The sequence below is a fragment of the Limulus polyphemus genome, unplaced genomic scaffold, assembly GCF_000517525.1.
Source record: "Limulus polyphemus unplaced genomic scaffold, Limulus_polyphemus-2.1.2 Scaffold505, whole genome shotgun sequence".
In the NCBI taxonomy this organism is placed as follows: domain Eukaryota; kingdom Metazoa; phylum Arthropoda; class Merostomata; order Xiphosura; family Limulidae; genus Limulus; species Limulus polyphemus.
This window is the reverse complement of record NW_013666115.1, coordinates 279,388-305,850: the sequence shown is the minus strand read 5'-3', so window position 1 is coordinate 305,850 and position 26,463 is coordinate 279,388. Positions and strand designations below refer to the sequence as shown.

General features: G+C 31.8%; 1 protein-coding gene across 4 annotated transcripts in view; it reads left to right on the top strand.

Annotated features, from left to right (window-relative positions):
- The window catches only part of LOC106458724 (Down syndrome cell adhesion molecule-like protein Dscam2), a 79,473-nt gene extending 60,353 nt beyond the window's left edge, over nt 1–19,120 (top strand). For 3 of the 4 annotated variants that reach the window (XM_022385000.1, XM_022384999.1, XM_022384997.1), the window contains 6 exons: nt 3,405–3,698; nt 4,231–4,407; nt 6,629–7,014; nt 10,289–10,370; nt 10,742–10,913; nt 15,840–19,120. In XM_022385000.1, the coding sequence (XP_022240708.1) occupies nt 3,405–3,698; nt 4,231–4,407; nt 6,629–7,014; nt 10,289–10,370; nt 10,742–10,913; nt 15,840–15,966 (1,238 nt within the window). In that variant the 3' untranslated portion in view covers nt 15,967–19,120. The remainder of the gene's footprint in view (nt 1–3,404; nt 3,699–4,230; nt 4,408–6,628; nt 7,015–10,288; nt 10,371–10,741; nt 10,914–15,839) is intronic. The other variant, XM_022384998.1, reaches the window with a different exon arrangement.
- The last annotated feature ends 7,343 nt before the right edge of the window (nt 19,121–26,463 follow it).

Sequence of the window (26,463 nt, the reverse complement as noted above, 5' to 3'; positions counted from 1 at the left end):
AAGGGCATCTTTGTATTGAAATATAACGAAAAACAATTTTTCTCAAAATTTATGAAAAAACATGGGCTATAGAACTTGGCTTTTCGTTAAAATATATGAATTTTTTTGAAAAGTGGAAAAAAAGTGGTTTTTTGACGCAAAATTAATAGCAAAATATCGGATAGTGCTCTTTTCGTCGGAAAACTTAAAGTTGAGACATTATTAAAATAACGAAAAATATTATGTCCAGTGAAAAGCGAAAAAAATTCAACTTTCGCTTACCCAAAGAAAAGAGGGTGAAAAAGTGGAGTTTATTTGATAAGATTACGTCATGGACCTTAAGATTTTGGGATTTTCTTTGAATAATCTCACTTTGAAAGCTATTCTTTGTTTACTGAATACAATAAAAAACCCAGTAAAATCGAATCTAGCCGAAATTTTGATAAAAGATTATGAAATAACTTTTGTGAATTTTGATGAAAGGACATCCATTTTGAAACTCTTACATCAAGGGCATCTTTGTATTGAAATATAACGAAAAACAATTTTTCTCAAAATTTACCAAAAAACATGGGCTATAGCCTTGGGTTTCCTTTAAAATAATGAATTTTTTTAAAAAATTGGAAAAAAGTGCTCTTTTGACGTAAAATTAATAGAAAATATCGGATAGTGCTTATTTTGTCAGAAAATTCAAAATTCATACGTTATAGCATTAACGAAAAATGTTATGTCCCGTAAAAACTAAAAATAATTGATTTTTTGCTAAACCAGAGTAAAAAAGAAACCTAAAGGTGGAGTTTATTTTATAAGAAGACGTCATGGCATTTTAGATGTTGGGATTTTGTTTGAATAATCTTAGTTTTAAAGCTCTTCTTTTTTGAAAAATTCGGGAACTATTTTATTTTCATATTATTCGTATATAAAGAACGACATGATGTACGCTTTTCAAGATGGTAATCTTTTTATTACTATACGATCTAAGAAAATAAAGTTAATATACGGGATTACAAAGAGGAATTATATTATAAAATTCTTAAATCTAGAAAGCTATTATGTCTTTTTTGTAAATACGGTCCATTTTATCTTTTTCATTATTTTGGTTAAAATAAATTAGTTTTTTATCTTTGGAAAATATATCATGCTTTTCATTAAAGTTTTAATGTTTAGTTCTTGAATTTCAAAAGAAATAAATAAAAAAAAAATACCAACAGTATAGCCTAGGGAGTTTTGATGAAAAATTAATTTTTTGAAACACAACACAAAGTGTATATTTTAAATCAAAATTGAGTGTGAAATCTCAAAGGAAAATTTGTAAAAAAATTAATTTCATATTATTCGTCAATTCGCCTTGGAGTGGTAGTGTTTCATTATTGTGTTTCCTAAAAGAAATAAATAGAATTTGAGATTGAATTCTGATTTGGAATATGTACTCTTTTGTGTGTTAGAAAAATTAATTTCTCATTAAAACTCCAAAGGTATTTTTGAAAAATTGGTGAAAAATTTTACTTTCATATTAACCATCTTTTAAGAAGGACATTATGTAGGCTTTTCAAAATGGAAGTATTTTCGTCAAAACTTTTAATAATTAAGCTATGAATTGTAGGGAAATTTCCATCTATTTTAGATATTACTGTACGTTTAAGAAAGGGTGTTTAACACACAGGATTAAAAAGATAAATTATAGTATAAAATTTTTAAATCCAGAAAACTATTATGACTTTGTTGCAAATATTATATGTTTTATCTTTGTTACTATTCCGGTTAAAAGAATTTTTTTTTCTTTTACCTTTGAAAAAGATATAATACTTTTCATCAAAGTTTTAATGTTTCGTTCTTGAGTTTTTAAAAAATAAAGAGAATTCGAGATTTCACACTCAAGTTTAATTTCATATATGCACTTTGTGTTGTGTTTCAGAAGAAATCATTTTTCATGAGAACTCCCAAGGTATTTTTGAAAAATTCGTGACAAATTTTATTTTTGTATTATTGGTATATAAAGATGCACGCTTTCCTGAAAACTTCGAACATTAAAGCCATGAATTGTAGGAAAATTTGCAGCTGGTTGGATATTACTATGTATTCCAAGAAATGAAGAAGAAGGTTATTATAAGGGATTAAAAAAGAAGAATTTTAATATAAAATTGTTAAATCTAGAGCGGTATTACGGCTTCTTTGCCAATTTAGTCTAGTTTATCTTTATTTGTTTGTTTTGTTTTTAATTTCATGCAAAGCTAGCCGTCCCTAATTTAGCAGTGGGAAGTGACTAGAGGGAAGGCAGCTAGTCATCACCACCCACCGCCAACTCTTGGGCTACTCTTTTACCAACGAATAGTGGGATTGACCGTCAGGGTCGCGGGTTCGAATCCCAGTCCCACCAAACATGCTCGCCCTTTCAGCCGTGGGGGCGTTATAATGGCAGCCTGCGAGTCGAGCTCCTTAGCCACCTGGCCATGCCGGGCCACGCTGTAGGTATAGACCATTCTTAATGTATTATCGTAGGTCTAATTAGAAAGTGTACTGGTTATTCCGCTGTGTGTCCTTTGTTGTAAAAGTTTTGTGGCTGTAAAAGGAAAGGCTTATTGGTTTGCACATGTAATTTACGGGTAAACTAACTCGACTCACAATCGGAGGGTCGAGGGTTCGAATTTCGTTCCTGAGCATGCTCGTCCTTTCAGCTATGAGGAGGTGATAATGTGATGGTCAGTCCCATTATTCGTTGGTAAAAAGTACTCCAAGAGTTGACGGTGTGTAGCGTTAAATGATTGCCTTCTCTCTAGTCTATCACTTCAAAATTGAGGGACGCTAGCGCAGATAGTTCTCGAGTAGCTTTACGCGAAATAAAAAAAAACAATCACAAATTATGGATGACAAAAACTAGACACATTTGAGTTCACTACCTCTTTTTGGCTAATAGCTTTACTTATCTATGGTATTTTATGCAATATGTACCTTTGATTTTATTTCAAGATTTTAGTGTCTTCTTGTGGTTGAAACATTTCTACTAAGCTCTTGTGCTTAAAATGTATTTTTCTAAACGATAACAACTTCTTGACCACCAAACATCCTTTGTTCGTGTGAACAATTTAAATTCATATTTGTCACTAGATGAGTGAACATAAAAATTTAACACAAATTAGTTAATATATACGTTATTGTGTAATTTACACTATTATGCTTTCAATGACGCTTTTTACAATGCTTGTGTGCGTTAATTTAAACTATTACTAAACCCAAATTGACTGTTTTATTTTATTGAACCTGCAGTTTCAAAATCTGGCTTCTACTTAATTTTATTCCTGGCTAGAGCAATCTGAGCCAATTGACTGTTAATTTTGTGCTAACCTTTTTCAACAATATTTATCAGTGTTTGTCGATGTAAGCGTTGCTTTACATGGGTTTAATTTTAAGATAATTTATCATGGCAGCTCCTCAAGCTCCTGATAAGCATAGACTATTGGCAGTAAACGCTACATCAGTAACTGTACATCTCTCCGTTTGGCGACGTGGTGGATGTCCCTTGTTGTATTTCTCTGTTCAGTACAAGCCATTAGAAAGCACAGAATGGATACTTCTATCCAATAATATCCTACCAGAGCAGACGTCTTTGACCATCCCAGATCTAACGCCAGCTACATGGTATACTTTGTTAATAACTTCGAGCAACGAGGCTGGAAATACAGAAGAAGAGTACGTTTTTGCCACTCTTACTCTATCTGGCGGTAAGTTCTGATTCAACTTCTGTTAAAGAATAATAAACCTGATATAGTACTCTGTGCTCATTTAGTGGAATAAAACAATGAATCAATATTCAACTTTCGAAAAAGAAATGACAAATCCTTGGAAGTCTAAAATAACAATCTCAATACAGTCTTAAAGTATTAATATATAGTGTCCGACATTTCTGCAATTGTGACGCTAATGATTCTACTCTACCACCACTACACGGGGACATACTAGGATCATATGAGTCGCTGAATAGTAATTAAGGCCGATTCAGCTTTCGTTCATTGCATAAACCATAATTTATTTTTACAGCTTGTTGGTACGCCACCTGCAGTGGTGGGTGTGTAAACGTGGTTACCATATTTATCCATCGCTATACTTTTAATCATTTTAAACGATTAGGTTTTATATTTAAATTTCTGACTATGTGTATATTAAAATTAATGTTATTATAATTTATATAGTTTGATCTCGATTTATTGCAAATAAAAACGATCTAGAATAAAATTGTAAGTTATCTCGTTTCAGCAACGGTGTCACCTCATTACTCAGCATCCAGTCACACAAGCGGACTCTATCGCCAATTAAAAATAATAATTCCTGTTGTTTGCACAACCGTGGTGCTTGTGTTAGTAGTCACTGTAGCGTGTGTAATTTTGTTACGTCGACGACAAGTAAATCCGCCCAATTGTACCTACTCAACAGGTAAAAGTTGTTTGATTTTTTTTAAATAAAAGAAAATATATACTAATATAGGAAATATTTTAAAACGATATATTTAATAAACAGATATTTATCAAGTAGTTTTGTGACTTTACTTGTATTTCACTAATGTATTCTGAACACCCTTTTAGCTAATATTCTATATAGTTACGTAGCTCAATTGAGCTACGCCATATATGCAGGTACAAAATGCTGTAAATTATTATGAATATGCAAATAAAAGTACTTTGCGCAAACTTACAGAAGAAAGATATCTAACCACATGTACAGTGAGCCTGTGTTTGTTGAGAATAGCATATACGTCGCTTCATACATTTCTCAGACATAAGCCATATACACTAATCAAAATAAGTAAAAGATAGTCAGAGTTTATTATATTTTATATATGACAAAGCACAAAATGATGTAAATGACGTTTCTAAGTTCATTGTTACGCAAAATAAATGTCAGATGACCAATCACATGATTTAATAAGCAAGTATAAAATGACACTATTATGGATTGGATGTATTGTAGTTAAAAGTTACAGGAATTACACCAGGTTGTCGGCCATAAGAACGAACTCTTATGACCCGGTTTCCTACCGTTTGCATGCTTATATGCAGTTCATGTTATACTCTGAATTGTTAATTTAATTGGAGGGATAAGGTCCATCAGTTGCTTCGAGCTCATATTTCAAATACTTAACGTTTTGTGGGGTTGTCGACAATGAGTTAGCCTGTAGAAGACTCCAGCTAATTGTACCGATTGTAACGAGTTTACGTCTTGTTTATTACAATTTGAACAACGTGTAGCCATTCTGCAATGATTTATTATGTTTGACCAGGTTTTAGCTGACCAATTGCCTTCAACATCATGGAAATGTTCAGTTATCTTTCATAGGGCCCTGGGGCTGTTTCACTACCAATTTGAACAACGTGTAGCCATTCTGCAATGATTTATTATGTTTGACCAGTTTCTAGCTGACCAATTGCCTTCAACATCATGGAAATGTCCAATTATCTTTCATAGGGCCCTGGGGCTGTTTCACTACCAATTTGAACAACGTGTAGCCATTCTGCAATGATTTATTATGTTTGACCAGTTTCTAGCTGACCAATTGCCTTCAACATCATGGAAATGTCCAATTATCTTTCATAGGGCCCTGGGGCTGTTTCACTACCAATTTGCTGTTATTCAAACTCCTAAGTGAGAACTCGATGCGTTTCCTTCACTTTTATATACACCTAAAATGTGGATATTAGTTCACCTGGTACTTGCTTTGCATAGAAAGGAATTCAGGAGTGTTGTTGACATTATTTTGTAACAATATGTGTATCTTATCATAGTAATAGCACATAAAACTGATTATTCCATAATTATGTTGAGCAGTGCATTAGTAGTAGTAGTAGTAGTAGCTTTAATACATCGTGTCTGGTCAAGCATATCTTGCAGACTTGAATAATAAGTATAGAGTTGAATAGATCTCTGAGACTAAACCACTAACGCAGTCATCCAAAGTTCTGTAAGATGCATTCTCACGTAATACTTAATATCATGTAAAACTTGCACAATCATTAATAGCTCCATCTTAAATACATAATCTGTGCAGATAAGAAGACATGTAAAACTAGACATATCTGATATCATATATATATATATATATGGACGACAATTTCCATGGCTTAAACACGTGTTCAGTTACGTACAGCTAATTACATACAGTTTAAAATACGTTACAGATTTTTGGCGTAAGTAACCTGACACTACTGTATAGTTTTGAATATCAAAAGAACGTGTTCTTATCCGGCATTCTGGTTTCGATGCTATACTTTGTTTTGGTACCAGTGATAACAAATCTATAAGTTAGTCCTAAAATATCCATTGAACTTAAATATGTTACATGCAGGTAAATTTAGTCGATATGTTCGTGTATAATAGGTACATTTCTGATACTTACGATTAATAATACATTAGTTTCAACAAAATAATAGCAATACAAATCACTGCCTCTTTTCATCCTTCTTCTTTTTCTTATTTACACTTTAAATGCTGATAACTGGAGGAAAAACATTCGAAAATTTTCCTGTAAGTTTTTGTCAAATGTTAATATTTGATACTGGAAATTAATATCTTGTATATTGTGATTTCGTACACTGAACTTTTTTTTTGCATGTATTTATTAGTGTCTTCTTGTATAAGAAACGGTTTATTTGAATCATAGCCATTAGAGATTCTGATCCAGGGAAAACGGAAACAGGGGAAGCTGTACCTATGACAGTTTGGGATAAGCGCAACCAATCGGATCCTCGCTTACATCACAGCCGTGATCAGCTCTATTTTCCGTCGCCATATGCCACAAGTAGGTTATCTGTTTATTCGGGAGAAGGTGATGTGGAAGGTGGAGGAACTCCGTCCTGGAACTCTCAATCGGACCCTCGTCTGCGGCATAGCCGAGAACAACTGCCTTATCCAAACACATACGCCCCTAGTGGGACTTCTGTGAACTCCGATGATTTACAAACAGATAGGGGTATTAATTTCTCATGGGGTCAATTAACATCTGAAAATGGATTTCACACCTATGATATTCCTATTCGACGTAAACCGGTAAGTTTCACAGTACTTACATTTTCCAATTGTCCTTGTTGTGTTTTCATCTGAAACTTTCACTTTTCTTTATTGTTGAGATGGCAGATTATTAGATTTTCTCATTCAATGATCACAACAAATTGACTACGTATAGAAGCCACAGCATCGTATCATTCTAGAAACAGGCAGGAACAGTTCAAAATTCTATATTTCAAAGTCTCGTCCAAAAAACTGAAGTTAAAAATAGTTTGTCATTAAGTGAAAATCCAGTGAAGATGCACACACACAGATATATATATATATATATATATAAATGAAACAATATAAAATGAATTCAAAAATATTTTTAAAAACTCAATGTAGAACGTGGCTAATGTTGTGTTATGAATAACATAATATTTCATTAATACATTGAAAGTGAAAATAATATTTCATTAATATTACTTTAAAGACAAACTACTCAGAAAATTAAACTCGAATAATTTTATTTCTGAAATGTTTTTATTTTTTAACCTAATGAAAAACCAAAGCTCAAATTAAAGTATACTTTAGGAGCATATCTATTCACTAATCATGGTTATTTAAACAGTTTAACTACAATCTATGGTATTGAGTACCAAAAACTAAAGTGGTCTGAGTTAAGACTTGTCTGGATAAATTGCCTTTAAGAATCTCATTCAAACTACTCAGTAACGAGTATGAGCCTTCCTAGAATTAATATAGTTCTTAAATTATTAGGCAATACTTCTGATCAATTGACCGATGAAGCTATGGGGGATCTTGTTCAATTTCTTAGTCAATGCAATTCTAAACACTGAGATTTTGAGATGGGTTAAACTTTCACTTAAAACACTGATTTGTACATCGCCGGAGGAGTGTTCAAACGTGTTCTGTATGATTTAAGTTGTCCTTTGGCAATCCATGGCATTTAAGGTAGTCAATCGCAATTAATGGCACCGGTTTCTAGCATTGTAAGTCCACAGACATACGGCTGTGCCACTGGAGGGGGGCATGGCGTTAGATGGTCAACTGCATGGCTGAATTATGGAATTCTAGACCATAAGCAGGACTCTTAACGTTCGTTTCTTTCCGTTTAGTCATTGACAATCACTTTATTTGTTTTCTTGGCATCTATATTGATTTCATGGGCAGTACACTAACGAATCCTAACGACCATATTTAGCAAATAGAGGTCATAACGTGGTGTATTTGGCCTTCCTTGACCTTTCTTAGATTTTATAAAGACCAAACAAACCAGACAGTGTGTGTCCACAATCGTTTTTACTACTGACCTAGATTCTCCAAACTGATTGCCAGTTGTCTCTTTATTTACTAAGCTTCAAACGTCTGAGCAGCTCTGACAATCTTTTCTTCCGCCCACCGTCACCAGGTAGCAGTTTGATAGGATTATATCGAAATAATAATCAAAATTGAATCGACAGATAAAATAAGGATAATAAGTAATAATAAATCTAAAGAAATATAATTCGCCGAAACTTCCACACTTTCTGGCAACAGGATACTTAAAACATGCTCATAACTAATGATGTATTGAATTTTAGAATTATTTTCAAATTTAATTTTACAGATGATTTTTCATTGCTTGCCTTGATCTTTTGATTAATTAATACAGTTGCCCGGTTCTTGAAGATGCCCTATTTTCTTTGACACACTTTACACCTGCAAACCGTAAGATTAACTCCATTTTCCTTACCTAGGCTGTATTTTGAAACGTTAATTTGATTATATTCAGTTCCGCTTGAAAATTATATGTGTACCACACACACTGTGCCTAAAAGCTGTTCGATCACGTCTAGCCCAATCAAAATGTGTCTAAGAGTTATAGAGACAACTTTAATTAAATCCATACTGTGCTTTAATAATTTAAGGTAACTTAATTTCACTTAAACCGTGCTTTAAAACGGTAGAGGTAATTAAATTCATTAACACTGCGCCTGAAAAATATAAAGAAATTAATTTTTTTTCCAAATCATGATTAAGCTCGAAGGTTATTTGGATTCCACTTGCATTTTACCTAAAAATTATAAGACAATTCAATCCCAGTTAGACTATGCCAAAAAAGCTGAAGATTAACTGATTCCCCTTTAGACTATGCTTGAACACGTCATCAATTTTGTCAGTGCTTATGATCCATTATGAGTAAGTTCAAAAAAACACTACTACTCACTCGGATGGTTTGTCATAAAATACAACTATTTAAAGATGGGAGTAACTCGTATTTTCATCCTGTACAAAAAACAATATTACTTGGATGTTTTTAAAGAACAGCAACAAAAAAGCTTATTGTGATACAGTTCCTGCTGAGTACTATATTTATCATTCAGAAAAATATAAATTTTATCATACAAAATGTGGTATATATATTCTTTCTTAAGTGAAATATTTTCACATCTACAGTGTGCTATTGTCGCTTCACTACTGTGGCACTTAGGAGTTGAAAATTGGCATTACCTTATGTAAATCATGAGGACATTAAGATGTTACGTAAATCTTTTTACTGTCACTTAATGACATTTTACGGTGTGTATTAAAAGCCATATGAATTTCCTACATTTTTGCTGGTTTATACCTCTTGTAGACTTTCGAAGTTAAGAAAGGTTGACCACATTTGACTCAGAATAAGATTCTTAATGAACATGGATTTGATATTAGGGAAGTTACGTGATATATATTGCACTTACTATTCTTTTCAAGCATTGATTATGATATTGATAAAAAATATTTAAATACATATAGAAACTTCAATACTCACCATTTGAAGATATGTAATTTCGTTCTTATTTTTAGCTGTTTCATTAATAATAATATCTTTTTTTAAATATCACACTAAGAGCAATCACTGTAGTTTATTACACAGTATTAGTAGAAGTGATCCAACAAATCTGTTTATATTTTCTGAATAATAGATTAAAGGTTATGTGCAGAGTCAGGTAAAAATCGCTACAAAATACAAACTTTTTTTTTTATAATTTGAATTCTATTGGGTTTTTTTCTTACAAGTTTGTTACTTTTCTAAAAGAAACTTCTCGTCTTCGGTAATTATCGTTCAGATTTACTACAGTTTACTCGTACAGTTTTAAATAATAAAAATGTGCACATTTATAACAGTTTTCCTAGAACTTTTAATTTGCATTTCCTATTTTAAATTAAAACTCTATATACTCCACAATGTTTACAATTATGACAAAGGCAACTGATATAATTTTGATGATAAAATCAACATATACATTTTCAGGCCCCAAGTTATTAAAATATTTTTATTTTACTACAGGTTTCTCAAAATCAAAGTTTTAAAGAAGAACAAGGCCACTCGAAAGTCAAGAACAAAGGCCAGCATGTATACCTTAATCCTGGTAGATAAAGTAGTTCATCAATAATTAAGTAATAATATGTTACGTCATTGCGAAATAGTAGAGAACTAATTGTAGTCGTTCGCGAAACGTTTATAGAAGGTATGGATTGTGTATTGATATGCCTAAACCAAATTCGTTATTTAATGTGTAGAAATTAAACAAAAAATAAACTGTTTTGGCGATTTATTTCTTTTATAATAATTTTATTTGTATTTCTTGTTTACTTTTTTTTTCAATATATTAATAATGTTTTAGAAAGTGTAAATCAAACAGGAATGCCGATTTGATATTATTAGTATTATGCTAGTTTGAATTGTCATTTATAGTAAAATATAGTCAATAATAATTGTTTTTTATAACTAATTGTACAGTGGGAATCGCATCTCGTTCTTCAAAGGACATTGGGATTGAATTCACCAATGATTTGGCAACTCATGAAAGCTATACGCCTCCTGAAACAGTATCCACTGGTTCTGGAACAGAAAGACATTACGATCAAATCAAACGACCAAAGCACCATCTGTCGAGAAGTCTTCAAAAGAAGTGAATAATTACTTTGTTCGTTTGTATTATATATGCTACTATAATGGCAGTTCACTTATCGTTTACAACTACTGGACTATGCTCGGTCAAAGGGTACATACAGAAGAATCACAAATGGAGTTTAATTATAGAAGCAATTAAAAGTGAAATAATAAAAGATTTAATGACGTAAGAGATCTTATAGTAAAATCTACCTGGTGATTAGAACTAACTATATAGTACATATGAAGAATTACAACAACAACAACAAAAAAGAGTAAAGGAAAAATAGTCGAAATTTTAGACAAAAGAGACTATAAAAGAAATTCATAAAAAATAAGAAAGTAACTAATTGGTCAATTAACCACAGAATAATAAGACAAAAATCTTTAATAAACGTTTTAGATTTATACAAACTCCATCTTCAGCATTTTCGAAATGAGATAGAAAGAGGAATTTCATATTTCTACTTTAATCGTTATTCAAATTTCTTGTAGATATATATTTTACAGAATTGTAAAAGTTTCATTTACTTTCAGAATATTGAAGGTAGAATCTGTATCAGGGTTTGCAGCCGGTACTGGCACTGATTTATATTATATCAGATGTATCCGTTATCACATGTCCTATCTTCGGAGTTTTGACCGAACACCTCTTCTAGTATTCCAGTATCGCATTTTACAGAACTATAAATGTTTGATGTGGTAGTTTTGAGTTCATATTTAAGTCTATAAGCGAATCTCACTGTGAAAATCGGCAATAGCATGAAATATGGGAAACTGGCGACTTCCACGCTCTAGAGAAGAACGTGAATGTGCTTCGATGACTGATTGCAGGTTAGGTAGGTGCGTGCGTGATTAACCCTTAGCATGCGGGCAGGTCAAACTGCGCATGTCACGACGTTTTAGTGAGTTACGTTCAAAAGTTAATTAAATTACTTAATTATCATAATATACAAAGAAACTTGACATCAAATTATAGATAACAAATCAAATTTTAATATCATATAAGTTTTACTCTAGTGTGAGAGTTTGGATAATTGTTCTTGAGAAAACTACGAAATGTAACGTAAAATATTCTCTATAATTTCGTCATCGATGTTCTGAAGCTGTATTTTCATATTATTCAATCTTATGGGGCCAAAGAGCAATCAATTGAAATTCAGAAATCACTTTCCACGCCTGCCTCTGAATATGTTCTAATTTAAGATTTGCAAATAGATTTTTCTGAGACCGACTCTTATCAAATCTACAACCAATAGTAAGCCTAGATTTCAATTGATTCATAGTCGTCATACCACGTGGGGTTACAGATAATTGACAACTGAGAACAAACTGGGAAGAATAGTTAAATTTCTAACTGCCCACGTCACGTGATTAGAGATGCTCGAGTACCGGTACCGGCAACCTGGAACCGCCGGTGCTATTGCAAACCCTGATCTGTATAGTTCCGAAATTTGATTAAACATGTAGTTTAATACCACTAGTAGTGTGTAAACAATCTTTTTGGTGATTTTATAGTGTGTAACGATTATATATTCGTCAACGAAAATGAAGGTAAAATTTTCATTACACACTGTAGATCTGGTAACGTACTTCGTTACAAGAGAGACTAATATTCTTTGGAAATTAACTCGAACATGAAAATCAAATCAAATGAGATTTTTACCATCTGAAAAAAAAAGATCTTCAGAAAGAAAAACCAACGTTGATTAAGTTGAATGGAATAGACATTATCCTTTGGAACACAAACTTTTTTATGGTAGGGAGAGAAATGAATTATGTTGTATCATCTAATTTTGAGCTGTATAAGGGTATTCTTCCTTGAGAGTTTTAGTTTTTCAGTTTGTATGTTAATATCAGTGAATAATTTATTGGTTTCGTTATTTCAGTTGAGGTGTTAATGATACTCGATGATTTTCGTTAGTAAAAGTATGGCAAGTTTTGCTGTAGATGGTTTTCTTTATTGTGGGTTATACCTTGGCATCGAATACTTTGATATTTCTATTTCATTTTCTGTGTAAATAAGAGCTTACAGGACAATATTTTGAGGATACACTAGTATCAATGAAGTTTATTTGTGTGAGGGAGTAGTTTCAAGTGCAAAGTTTGTAGTTTTCCAGAGAACGGTAGGAGGATAAAAATAATCTTCATGACTTGCCATCTGATGCAAAACTAAGCAACGTGTCGTCATTGTAGTTTTTTTTTTTCTAGATGCGCGATTTTTACATAAGTTTTTAGTGCAAGCTGTATTATTTGTATTTTACATATAAAGAAAAACGTAGATGTTATTTTGGTGGCCGTGATGTTGCTGCTCCCATAGTTTTAATCTTACTACAATTTACCTTTACGACAAATTTAACATTCGTTGTAAACATAGTTCTAAGCCCCAGTTGTTGTTTCCTATATTTAGTTCTTAAATCAGTTATTTTTTTTCCTTAAAAATATATTCCCAATTCTTCTCCATTTTGTTTTTAACTAGTTGGTTCAGGAAGAGATAAATATTCGTATGTCTCTTTCTCTTTCCTGTTTTCTCCTTGGGATATACCGAAATCCTTGTTACAATTGCCATGGAATACACCATATTCAAAAACACGATAAAATGCACAGTTTTATATACCGAAATCCTTGTTACAATTGCCATAGAATACACCATATTCAAAAACACGATAAAATGCACAGTTTTATATACCGAAATCCTTGTTACAATTGCCATGGAATACACCATATTCAAAAACACGATAAAATGCACAGTTTTATGCATCCGCTATAACTACCTCTGGAGTCGCCCTCCGGTGGTACAGCGGTATATCTGCGGACTTACAACGCTAGAAATCGGGTTTCGATACACGTGGTGGGCAGAGCACAGATAGCCCATTGTGTAGCTTTGTGCTTAACTTCAAAACAAACATACCTCTGAAGTCGCTGTTCATACGCTCGTACTCTTTTTAATACCTTCTTCCTTCCCATTTGATTATTGATGAAGGAAATGCAGCCTTCTACATAATTCCATAGTAATAATAAATAATACAACCTCCACCACCACCCATAAATCCAAATTTGAATACTTATAAAATTCAAAATAAAACAAATAAAACTAAACTATCCAACCTATACTATTCATAGCCAAGTGTTTATTACTTGTCTTTCGTCTAGTCGAACCAAGTTCAACCTCTTATAGACATAAGATATAAATAATAAAATCTTCAAATAAGATATATGTTTTTTTTCATTGTTACTTTATGGTATTAATTATTCGCCCAAGTTTACAGGGGGCCGGGTGTAGCCTAATGGATAATATGCCAAACTATGGATTAGAGACTTTATGGTTCGCTTTCTGTTGCCGCAAAAAACAACAACAAAAAACATCGTGCTACACACTTAGGAACCGTGGGTGCGTTACAAGAGCGACAATAAAATCCTGTATTTTATTGGAGTAGCCCAAGAGTTGGCGGCGAGTGTCACTGGGGACGGCTTTTGTAGCTTTGCGCAAATATCCGATAAAAAAAATCAAAGTTGTGTAATAACGCGTATCAGGTACGCATGAGCATAAAAATACCTCAATCGGATTAAAAGAAAAGTTCAAATACACTTTAAAAATTTGAAAAATAGACGCGGAACGACTCATGCATAGTAATAGCGCAATTTCTTTATTACAGGAAACATTTTGTTACGTATGCTTTGCTCTGAAGAAGATGAAAACGTTCTTTTTTAACTGTAGAATCACACTGATTTTGAACGTGTACAATAACTCGTCATCTCTTGTGAGATGAAATACTCATTCTTTATCGGAGACACCTGGTGGTAAAGTAATGACAAATATAGTTAGAAACATTTAAATACTTCATCATGAAGATTTCTATCTTTTATAGGATAAAATTTTATGGAGTCTGAATAGAGTTTTGAAAACACAAAGTGTAATCTGTGGTCAAATATGTTTTTCTCTTTCTTCAAGTGACTCATCACTGAAGTATGAAAAAAAAAACACATTACTGTGTTTTTCACTTGTATGAACAATTAAAAGGCTCTTGTTGAAAAGTTTGTCAAATGTTCTATGAATATTATAGTTGGTGAAGGCTATAGAATTTTACTTTTTTTTTGGAATACTTGTCTGAGGTTAAAATGTTCTTGTGAGAAAAAAAGATGAGATGCTGGCATGATAAAAGTTCTGTAAGTTAACATTTGAATTGACTTGCAATTTAGGGGGAGAAAACTTTAACAATTAGTATACAATCTATTATATGTCTTATAAAAACCAGTATGTTGAACGAAGAATTTTGTTCTGTAATACATTTTTATAATACTAGATGTACTTGTGCAGGATCCCCGAAGGTGTTCTGTTTCAGAGAGTAGATAAAACCAAAATTAAAAGTAATAAATATTTTTTTTTTTACTTTTGAAGTTAATATGTCGCGCTGTGTTGTAGCCTACATAGTGCATAATTGTTCTCGTGATTCATGGCATGCGCACGTTTTACTGACGTCATTTTAACGTCTACTGACTGACTGACGGACAACACACTACTTTATAGTGGTGTGAGTGGTTAAAACAGGTGAACCTTCCAGGCGGTCTTCGGTCCCCTTTCCGAGAAATAAGAGAAAGATAAGAGTTAATTTTTTTGGATACCTAAAAACAAGAAATATGCCATCATGTATCCAGTGTTATACAAAGGTTTAAAGTTAGATGGAGAATTAGACAGCTCGTGCTTTCCATTATATATATATATATATATATATATCATAAGAATTTGCTTTCGAGGATTAACATTTCATATTCAATAATAAGATCTACGAGCAGACAGACAGCATTGCTGTAGGTTTTAATCTAGATTCTAGACTGCTTAGCTTATTCTTGTGTGACTAATTTGGGATAATATTGAATAATTCATAATGTTTTGTTTCTAAGTGGCATTTTTTAAAATCCTATTTCATATTGTGTTTATGCACAGATTCTCTGATGGCAGAACTGGTGAAAATGGTCAACGGAAGATAGATACTGGAGAAGAACGATGCGATTTTTCTGATGCTGAATGTGATAGGTATTGGTCTAGAGTATATCTTGGGCAGGAGTCGTGATCGTCAAATTAAGACTTTGTGATGATGAAAAAAAATATATAAATTGTTGATCCAATGTCCATGTTAGACAGAGATTGTGAACGTAGAATTGTGGTCTAAAATATAATTATTTTATTTTATCTCTTAGTTTGCTAAGTTATATATTTTTTGTGATACTTGTTTAATATATTTCTTAGAATTACAAATTTTTGTTAAATCGATGGCCATCAAAACATTTTCAGGTTATAACTGTAATTGCAACTTTAGGAACACCTCTTTTTTAGTTGCTTTTCACAAACGAATATTTTTGATGTTTTACCATTTTATTTTGTATTATTTAATGTTTCAAAGAAATTTGCTTAAAACATTCTTAGAAGTGTAAAAAGGGTAAGTAGTAATTTATTGGAGGCTTAATTAATGTTTCTTTGTACTTCTAAAACTATGTGCTCATTTCATGTAGGACATTATTCTCGGTAATCAGAATTGTTTGGGACACACAAAAAAACAGACATTTTTAGCAAACGTAGCATTAGTAGGACTCAAAATTTTATCAATTACAAGATGCACATTTCTTTAGGAACGTAGAACGTAAGGTAACGAAACAAAATAAAATTTCTTTTTTATGTAAGATTATTCAGTTCTTGGTGAATTATCTCCTGTTAATGAAATTTATAAAAATACTTTAAATTTTTTTTCAAAAGATTACGAACCAAATGACAATTTTTAATGCCATAATATGAAATATTAATTTGAAGAATATAATAGTTTATAAATACTAATAAAATATTATTTAATTTAGGTTACGGAAGTAATGAATTATGAAATGGTGTTACACATTTAGTAGTACATATATAGGCTTGCTTTTTTTTTTGCTTTTTCATAAAATGCATGCTCTTTAATACTGTCATTTAGGAAGCTTAATATAGGATATTGTCATGATCGTAAGTTTGTTTTACATCACGCTGCACAGTGAGCTATTTGTTGTGTATCTGCTACGGAGATCGAACTCTGAATTCTAATGCCATAAGCCATCAAGCTTACCATTGAGCCACCAGGTGGTCACGATTGTAGGAAGTATTATATAATTGTCCTAATAGTTCATGTTTTTCTAGTTACATTGTATTGTGCGGGTTGAAAAATATAACGAGTTTAAGAAAGATAGCTTTGGGAAAAATGGGGTACGGCGGCCATCTTAACATTGGATACTGTATTCCACCAATTAAGTTACCAAAACAGAAGATATGTTAAAATGAGCCCTGGTTTATTTTAAATGTCGTATATAGTTAAAACAAAGTTTGCACATATATATCATTTTTAGATATTGAAAAATACATCTCTTGTGTTTGGAGAACCGTTCTAACTTATAAGGTTGGATAAAACGGACCTCTAAGATGATTTTGGGCAGAAGAGCATGGGTAGAAGTGTGAGGTAGAAACGCCCCACAAAGGGCTGTTTTACTTTCAACTACTAATCGTAAAACAATCGCAAGTTGTAAAAAATCAATGAACTCGAACTGTGTTTCTTTTAGCATATCTACCTGTCCATAATTCCCCATTGTTTAAAATCGACACATTCCTTAAAACAACTACTTTGTAACCATAAAAACTTCGAAGTGCTTACCTTAGCTCAAAGTTTTCAAAAACAAAGAACTGACGTCACACTTTGACTATTCATATCCGTTCTCATCCTCCAGTGTGTTTGTAAACGGGGTCAGCTAAAAAACAGTTACATATAGTTTTCTATAGAGGTAACATGTTATAATTCATGATATACAGGGGGTGGCTGTTTTACTGAAAATGAAAGTCTTGCCTCAATTTCCCTTACTACTGATTTGTATTGTTTTATTTAAAGAGTAAAAAGGTATTATCTAATCCTAAGAAATAGAATAAAAAATAAACGCCACTTTTACAATTTTTCTTTTTATTTAAGCGTTTATATTTATAATTACGTAAGACAAATAACTTGCAAGCAAAACGTGGTAATTATCTGATCAGAAACTGTGTTCTTTTAGCAGTGAGATATTTAAATTTCTTTATTATATTCTAAAATTATTTTCTCAGAAACATCTGATCAGTTTATAGACAATTTTCCTTGTGTACAATTTGAAAAGGTTAATGTTTTAAATGTGAAAAAAACTTAAGTTAAATATTCTATTGCGATCAACACTTTGTAAATATTTTATGCTAAGAATTTATCGAAACGTTTTTCTTTACATGGAACATCTTACCTTTTAATATTTCAATTTTTCAAAATATACAAAATGGATATTATTCAAGCTCAAATGACCCTAAACACTTATTACAATATGTTTATATATTTTTTCCCACAATAAAATCTGAATGAAATAATAAAAATCTGAAAAAATTCTTATTTCCAAGGAAATGGTAAATTAAATTAAGATTATAACTACCGTAAACGATTACCCCCAAAACAAAAACGAAATAGGAACCATTTCGTAATTTTTTAACAGACATCAAATAATATTATTTGTTCTAATAAAACAAAATCTGAAAATGATTTGTTTTCAAGATTTTATTTTACTTTTAGCTTGAATGTGAGAATGTAGAAAAAAACACGTTGTTAAGCTAGTCATTTGAAACAATACGGATTTAAGAAAACTGTAAATTTCTGATAGGGATGTTATCATCCTTTTTTTTTTCAAAAAAAAAATCCCAGTTTTATATATTCATCTATTTAGCAAATATAATAACAAAATAGTTTTCATTGTTGCACTAGAGATTATCAGATTCTGTTTTCAATGGAATAAAGATAACTGAAAATAACGAAGCTTTTGTTTTTGGAATTTAAATATATTTAACAAATAAATATATTATCATGATTGTTCATTGAAAAAATAGTGTATATTTCGTTCAGTTAAGAATTTTAGTGAATGTGTCCTATTTAATTATATTGATTGAAAACAATCAAGGATTTTATGCGTATTTTTCTACAGATACTAGCTTACAGTGAAATATTTGGAAATTATTGGTTCCTGTATAATTTTTCACCAACTGCAAGAAGAAATCGGAATGAACTTGTGTATGTGTGCAAATGCGTGAAATAAACCAACATCAATAGAATTTCCTTCAGAGGGTATTACTTGTCTCTTTTAAAGTATGATCTCAGACACTTAAATATCGTGTTATTTATGCTTTTGATGTACATTTGATGCCAATAAAGCCATTATTTTTATAACATGTCTTACTGAAATTATTATTTTATTTATATTATTGAATTTAATATTTAACTGAAATAAGCTTCCATGCATATTTGACGATTAGATAGCTAAAATGAATTTCTTTAGTAGGTAAGGTTACATCTCGTTTAGATTGTTCTTTCGTTGTTTGTTTGTTTGTTATGGATTTCGCGCAAAGCTACACGAGGGCTATCTGCTCTAGCCGTCCCTAATTTAGCAGTGTAAGACTAGAGGAAAGGCAGTTAGTCATCACCACCCACCGCCAACTCTTGGGTTACTCTTTTACCAACGAATAGTGGGATTGACCGGAACATTTTAACGCCCCCATCGCTGAAAGGGCGAGCATGTTCGGTGTGACGGGGATTCGAACCCGCGACCCACAGATTGCCAGTCGAGTGCCCTAACCAACTGGCCATGTAGGGCCTTCTTTTGTTGTTAAGCACAAAACTACACTATAGGCTATCTATGCTCTGCCCACTGCGGGTATCGAAATACGGTTTTCAGTCTTATAAGTCCCCAGACATATCGCTGAACTACGATAGGCTTTAGTGACAGAAAAAAAATATAGTAAACATAAAAGTTGATTAAGCTAATGTTATTATGATTTCTTTCATATTTAGCAGTTTTTTTATTTTGTTCGTTTTGAATTAAGAAAACTAACTTTTATTAAAGGACTATTCTCAAAACTTTATCATAAATATTTTTGGTGATGAATATTGTTAATTAATTTCTCACAATTCTATGGGGCTTTCACACTGAGAACACTTTTAATATAAGTTTATGATATTTTCTCATTTACCCCCAACAAAACTTTGTTTATTTATCTTCTAATGTGCAGGTTTAGTTCGACACAGGGATCTTATATTCTGATACTTTCAATGTTCATCAATTGTGAGTTCATAGTTATTTTGTATTCTACCCCAGAAGGAACTATGAAGTATTTTAATGCACATAATTTGCAACATTGTTAAAAAAGATGACGCAGAAGACAAAGAAGAGAAGAACATCTTTACGTGATATTTTACAGAGATTGTGTGTAAACAAAGGCTAGAAAACTTCATGACAAAGTCACTTTTACTTAAAGAAGAAAAGAAAAATCGACGCGAAGTAAAGGTTTATTTATTACGCATTTGAAATTATATATTTCTCATTGGCGGACATATCTTAGCATTAATTTTTATTTGTTTCTGAGCTAAGATATTTCCTATTGGGAGATTGTTAGCACGGAAACCGCTCAGCAAAAATGGTAATTGAGTTATTTCTGACTCCATGTAGTAGACCTAAGTTTTATTTCGTAAAGTATCTAAAGTCTACAATAAACGTTAAAGAAGAGAACTTCTTCCGAAAAATTTAGCAATGTAAGGTATGACCCTATTATATTATATACATCTACAAAATAAATATGGTGAATGGAACACTCACGCATGACTTATAAGTTAATACTAAATAAATAATAAGAATGTTTTATGAGTTATTAACCGCGGTCTCGAGTAGCTTATGATTACGTTCAGTATAAGTCGTACTGGTCGTGAAGTGCTCATGCTCACAAAGGCTAAGAGCATAAAAGTAACTTTTATGTTTATGATCAGTCATTCGACTTTGTTCTAAGCAAGCAATAATCATTCCAAACTTTAGAACATGGAAAAAAAAATGATATGCGAAATAGAAGAATAAAAACAAATTTCTATTTAGGATGAAGTTGGAAGTACAAACACTTCCATTTAAAATGATATTTTTGGCTAAGTTAATTCTTTTAATGAAAATGAAGCCAATAAAGAAGTTTCCAATGATGACGCTTGTTTAAGTGATAATGATTTCTATGACACAACTTTCACGAATATGATCAAACTCGGAATACGAAGCGTAATGTAAGCGATAATAGAGCTCGTGCAGAAGAAATTTCCCTGCTTTATCTATACTTACAGGTCCTAGCTGATGGTACTTGAAGAGAAACAAACTCAAAACTAGAAGCTGATATTTAAGATCCCGGTCAGCCAGAAACCCACCCTTGGGCTGCCGTGCGCACTCTTTTAAAAAATATCAAGATAAACGGGGAAGTGCGCAACAGGTGCGTTATGGACTAAAAAGGGGAGATCAACTTTCAGAATTTAAAAATCCTTTCTCGTCGCGGAGAAAAAAGTGAAAACGATCGACTACCCCCCGACTTCCCAGAAAATCAAAGAAAAGATTCGGAATGCTTTGATTTTAGCAAATATTAAAGTTATTTTAGTTCCAATGATGTTATTAATCAATTTCAATGTATAATTAGTGAGAATAAACATGTTTCTAGGTTTCTTCTAGTACATCTTCAATCTCAATGTCCAAATCTTGTAACAAAACACTCTCTTCAGCCACACATTTCCATAAGGTTTTCGATCTTTTAAACTACTCCACGTCTACTCTGGGGGATAACATGGCAATGTTTTGCTGTATATATAGCAGGAGGATCACAATGTAAACACATTTCACAACTTTTTCAGCTTCATTTCTTTTTATATTTGTGTTCTTGACATGATCCTGACCTTCTAGTAACTTCGGTTATACTTGCGCCGCGCAAAAATAGAAAACTTATTTAGAAACAGATGAATCTTTTACATACAGTAGTGTTATTTGGTTTTTATGGTATTTTTCCGCGCAAAAAATGATTCCGAAATTTTAATTTTTTTGCGCCGAAAAAAAAACTGTAATTTTAGGTGGGTTTCTGACTGGCCGGGACTAGTAAGGGAAAGTCAGTAATCTAAGCTAAGTCGTTGATATTAGAAAAAATACCAAATATAAAAAAACATAAAAAAATGTTTACAAATATTAAAGTTTCATCCCCAACTGATATATATTTCTTTCACAAATTCAACATAGGAACTAAAGAAAATTAATTGATAAAGATGAATATATTGAGCTGGAGCTATTTAAGTAATTGTGTTGAAAAGAGGAAACATTTGCATAATTAATTATTTAATTTGCCTAAAGATGATTAACTATTAAGTGACATAGAAAATAATAATATACAAATACTCATGAGTAACTTATTTAAAAACATAAAAAATGCAGCAGAAATTTGCGTTAAATATGTGTGGTTCTAAATGTTCCTGTTGTTGTCGTAAACCTAGTAAACTTTAAGTCCTGTGGTCTCTAATGAAAATGAAAGCCTGGTTAACCACATTGTGTGTTCAGTTAGGTGATCACTATTGACCAAGAGTTAAATTGACATTCAACAAAATAAAAGAAGGATGTCTATATCAAAGAACGGTGTCTTTTCGTGACTGTATGACATTATACTAAATTCATCCGACATTATAGAAGGATCTTTTGTGACTTATTATTATTAAAACCAAACGAAGCAGCAAGATCTTTCCGATGAATTATATGTCTGTATCGTGCCTGAATATATCAAGAATTGTTCTAGAACCAGATGACGTAATCCTTATTAGTTATATTCTGCAATATAGACAACAACAACAACAAAAACAAACAAAGATTATTTATGATAAGATATTAATTAAACTATTAAGATATAATCCTTAAATCTAGATTTAAGAAATTATCTTGTCATGGTAAGCTATTATTTAAATATGAATACTTGGATATAAGGTACCCTGGATATTTGACGCGCTAGAGGACATCTCAAATGGAGGAACGCCATCTTGGGTCAGAGGTCAGGTCAAAGTAAATATTATCTATTTTAACAAGGTTACTACTTAAGTGGGAAAAATTAAAGCAAACCAACAAACATAATGATGTCATGTTGTTTTATAGGAAATTTTGAAATGATTTTGAACAAGACTGCTACGGAATTTTCTGAATAAATATTGTATTTATAAAATCATACTATGTTTTTCTAACTAACAAATTATGATATTATTTAGCAGTAACGTACCGAAGAAGTTTGTTATATTCGGCAAAAAAAAGAAAAAGTGAGGTTTTCTATTTTCTTTAGCACAATAAGGAAGCACACATGATTAACTAACAATCCGTAACTGACCATTTAAATTAGTGATTTATCTGTATGGTAATTTTTAGTTTTAAAGATGGCATGTGTCATTTACCAACATAAAAATATGGGAGTGAATCCAGATTTTTAGAAAGTTCTAAAGTAACGACTGATTTACTGAGTGCTCCGATTAATGTTGAGCTAATGTTGTAGGAAATGATATTAACTTAACAATCAACAATCGTTCGGACTTAAGTGCAGCTTGAACTTGGAGTTCAAATGCTCTTTTGTGTTTAATTGTATAACTTTATTGATTTGCATTTATTTGTATTAATTAATATAACACGTGTTAGTTTTGAAGTGGGTACAACCAGAGTGTTTGTTTAAAAAGAACACAATGGTTTTCTCTTATTCGATTATTAGTTAACATGAACATAAAAATTAATAACACCACATAATAGAGTCTATATTGATTACTTCGACAAGGGACAGAAAAAGTAAGTCGTTAGTTGGTAGGGGATAATAGGGTTCATTAATTTTCTCAGAAGTATCAAGATAATTATAAGCCAATGTTTAAAGTGATTTTCAGACACTTATCTTGAACATACTAATATATACCGTTGTAAGCACTAATACACGTGTATAAATGTAAGTATTAGTCCATTATCCAAAATAAGGTAAAATATTACTTTTCCTCGTTGCTCCCACCATCAACGATTCTTATAATCGTCCACCTACTTAAGTAACAGAGATAATTTTGTACAATGTAATTTGTCAAAATCAGTAGAAAATCCGTAAGATTTTTTATTACATTTGACTTAACTTATTTTGACATCTAAGTCATCTGAGTGCTTTGAAAAGTGATCGTGAAATTGTTTAATGTTTCGATACTTTTTTTGCATATATATACTCCGAATCTGGAGTGATTATGACTTAATTTGTAACAAAAATATGTAACAAATGTAAGTAAATGAATTTAGTTAAACATCAACTTATCTATAAGGAAGTCCCTTGGTGGATCACTGGAAAGTTTGTGGACTAACAAAGCTAGCATCCAGGGTTATATTCTCCCTGGTGGACAGAGTGCAAATAATCCTTTGTGCAGCTTTGCACTAAGAAAACATCTAAAAGGAAATATATATTCGGCTAGATATTAAGATTTTACATTTAATATTTCAGGTAAGTTTAACATGCATTGGAATGTTCAATATAACAGTACTATTATTCTCCTTCAGATCCTATAAATAATATATCTTTAAAAAAGTTAATATTTCGGACGACTGTTGTTTTCTTCTTTTTGTTTTGTGTGTTTTCTTAAATTAGATCTTAATACTTTTGGATATATCTGATAGACATATCTAAAAAAAGACTGTAATTTTACCTATGATTGAGAACATTAATTGTTTTAGTCCGATTTTGGTGTAGAATTTTAACGTGAGAAGTTAAAATGACATTTTTACGTACTTTTTACATTGTAAAATTATTCAAGAAAAATATTAATAAAGTCCTGTTATATTTATTACCTTTCGATCAGAAGAATACTCTTCGCTTAAACGAGATAGAAATGGTTTTATTACAGCATGACGAAATAGTCAAATTTAGAACTTAAAAACACCTCTAAATCTCTTTAGGAGTAAATACTGTTTCGTGCGTCCTCTTTCAAGGATAACCTGAGCAAATATAGCTTTACTAGATGATTGACTGAAAAGAACATGAAAAAAACCTTTCTCGTCTGGAATTAGTTATACATTCCGAAGCCCTAAAGTTTCCAAATTATCATGTAGAAAGACATACATGTCATAGTGATAAAGATAAATATAATGTAGTTGAAGACAACATAACAACTGCTGGAATACCTGCTACAGGCTGTTAATTTTTCATCTAAAGATGTTAATGTAGCAATACACTGCACCCGGATCATAGTGCATAACGACAGAGAGATAATCATAATATCACACTGCATATAATAATTTTAGCAAGCTGTCCCACTGTCTACCAATGAATAAATAAAAAATATACGATAAGACAGACCATTAAATTACAAATAACATAGTGACATCTCCAGCCGATAGATGTCAGAATCATCTCCTATTGAATTAACCAAATTTTATTTTATTGTAATCTGTCAACTTTAAAACCACCAAAATATAACTATGCAGCGAGAAATTTGACAAATATAAGATATTTGTATTCTATAGTAATTATGTTTACTATGCTCATATGCTTTATCGCCACAATCTGTTAATTGTCGATGACGGGTTTCTTTCTCTAAACCCGTAGTTCTTCATGCCGGTTGGGATACAATAAGTACAGCAACGGTCCGAGCTCGGGACATTAGTTTAAAGGCCGTTTGACACAACAACGGTTTTTATGGTGTGTATGTTTGTTTTTTTTTCAATTGGCGAAGACCGATTTACAATTTTACTTTCACTGTGAAAGAGCTCCATTTCACGTAATAATATTTTTAAACTTAGATTTGAATTTAACGTACCTAAAAATATCTCTTGGTGAAAAAATTTTAAGTATACTTGATAAAATTAATTTCAATTTAAAAATATATTACAATACTTGCTCCAATAGATAAGCAGATAAATATGTAGCCCCGTTAAAATTTCATTTCTAGCGTTTAAATTATGGACTAAATATATTGCCGAAATATTTAATAGAAAATTCGACCCAGTAGTTAAAAGGTAACCATGAGGTCTTATAGCGCTATATCTCGGGGTTCGATTCCTGTGGTATAGATATTCCACTTTACAGCTTTGTATTCAACAAGAAAGAAATTTTATTGAAGATTTAAGAGTATGTGTGATTTTATTCTTGTATACACACATCACTGAGAAATAGGTTGATTGTAGTTAAACACAAATCAACACAATGGGTTATCTGTACTGTTTCAACCACGGATATAAGCGTCGATAAATGGTAGAGCATGGCAACGCTTTAGGACAACAGGTTTTCAGCCAAACCGATCTCTACAACCATAGAAACACCCAATAAAATTTTAAACTAAACACAAATCAAAGTATTTACTTATAAAAATTGCATTAAATTTCGTTCTTCTGTGCTCTATAAATACAATGAAGCAGGTAAACGAGCCTGGCAGTAATTGCGTGTTCAGTTTTATTGTCAATTTTTGCCGTATTGAAATTATTTACAGATTGCTATTTCTACTGCCGGTTTGAAGGTGATCATACAGTTCTGATTGTGTTTTATTGACAAAATGAACCACTTGACATACATCTGTGCAGGTTTCTACTGCTGGCTTTAAGGGGATAACATAGTTTTTTAACAGTTTAACAACTACTTAAAGGCCGGCATGGCCAAGTGGTTACGGCATTCGACTCGCAATCTGAGGGTCGCGGGTTCGAATCCCCGTCACACCAAACATGCT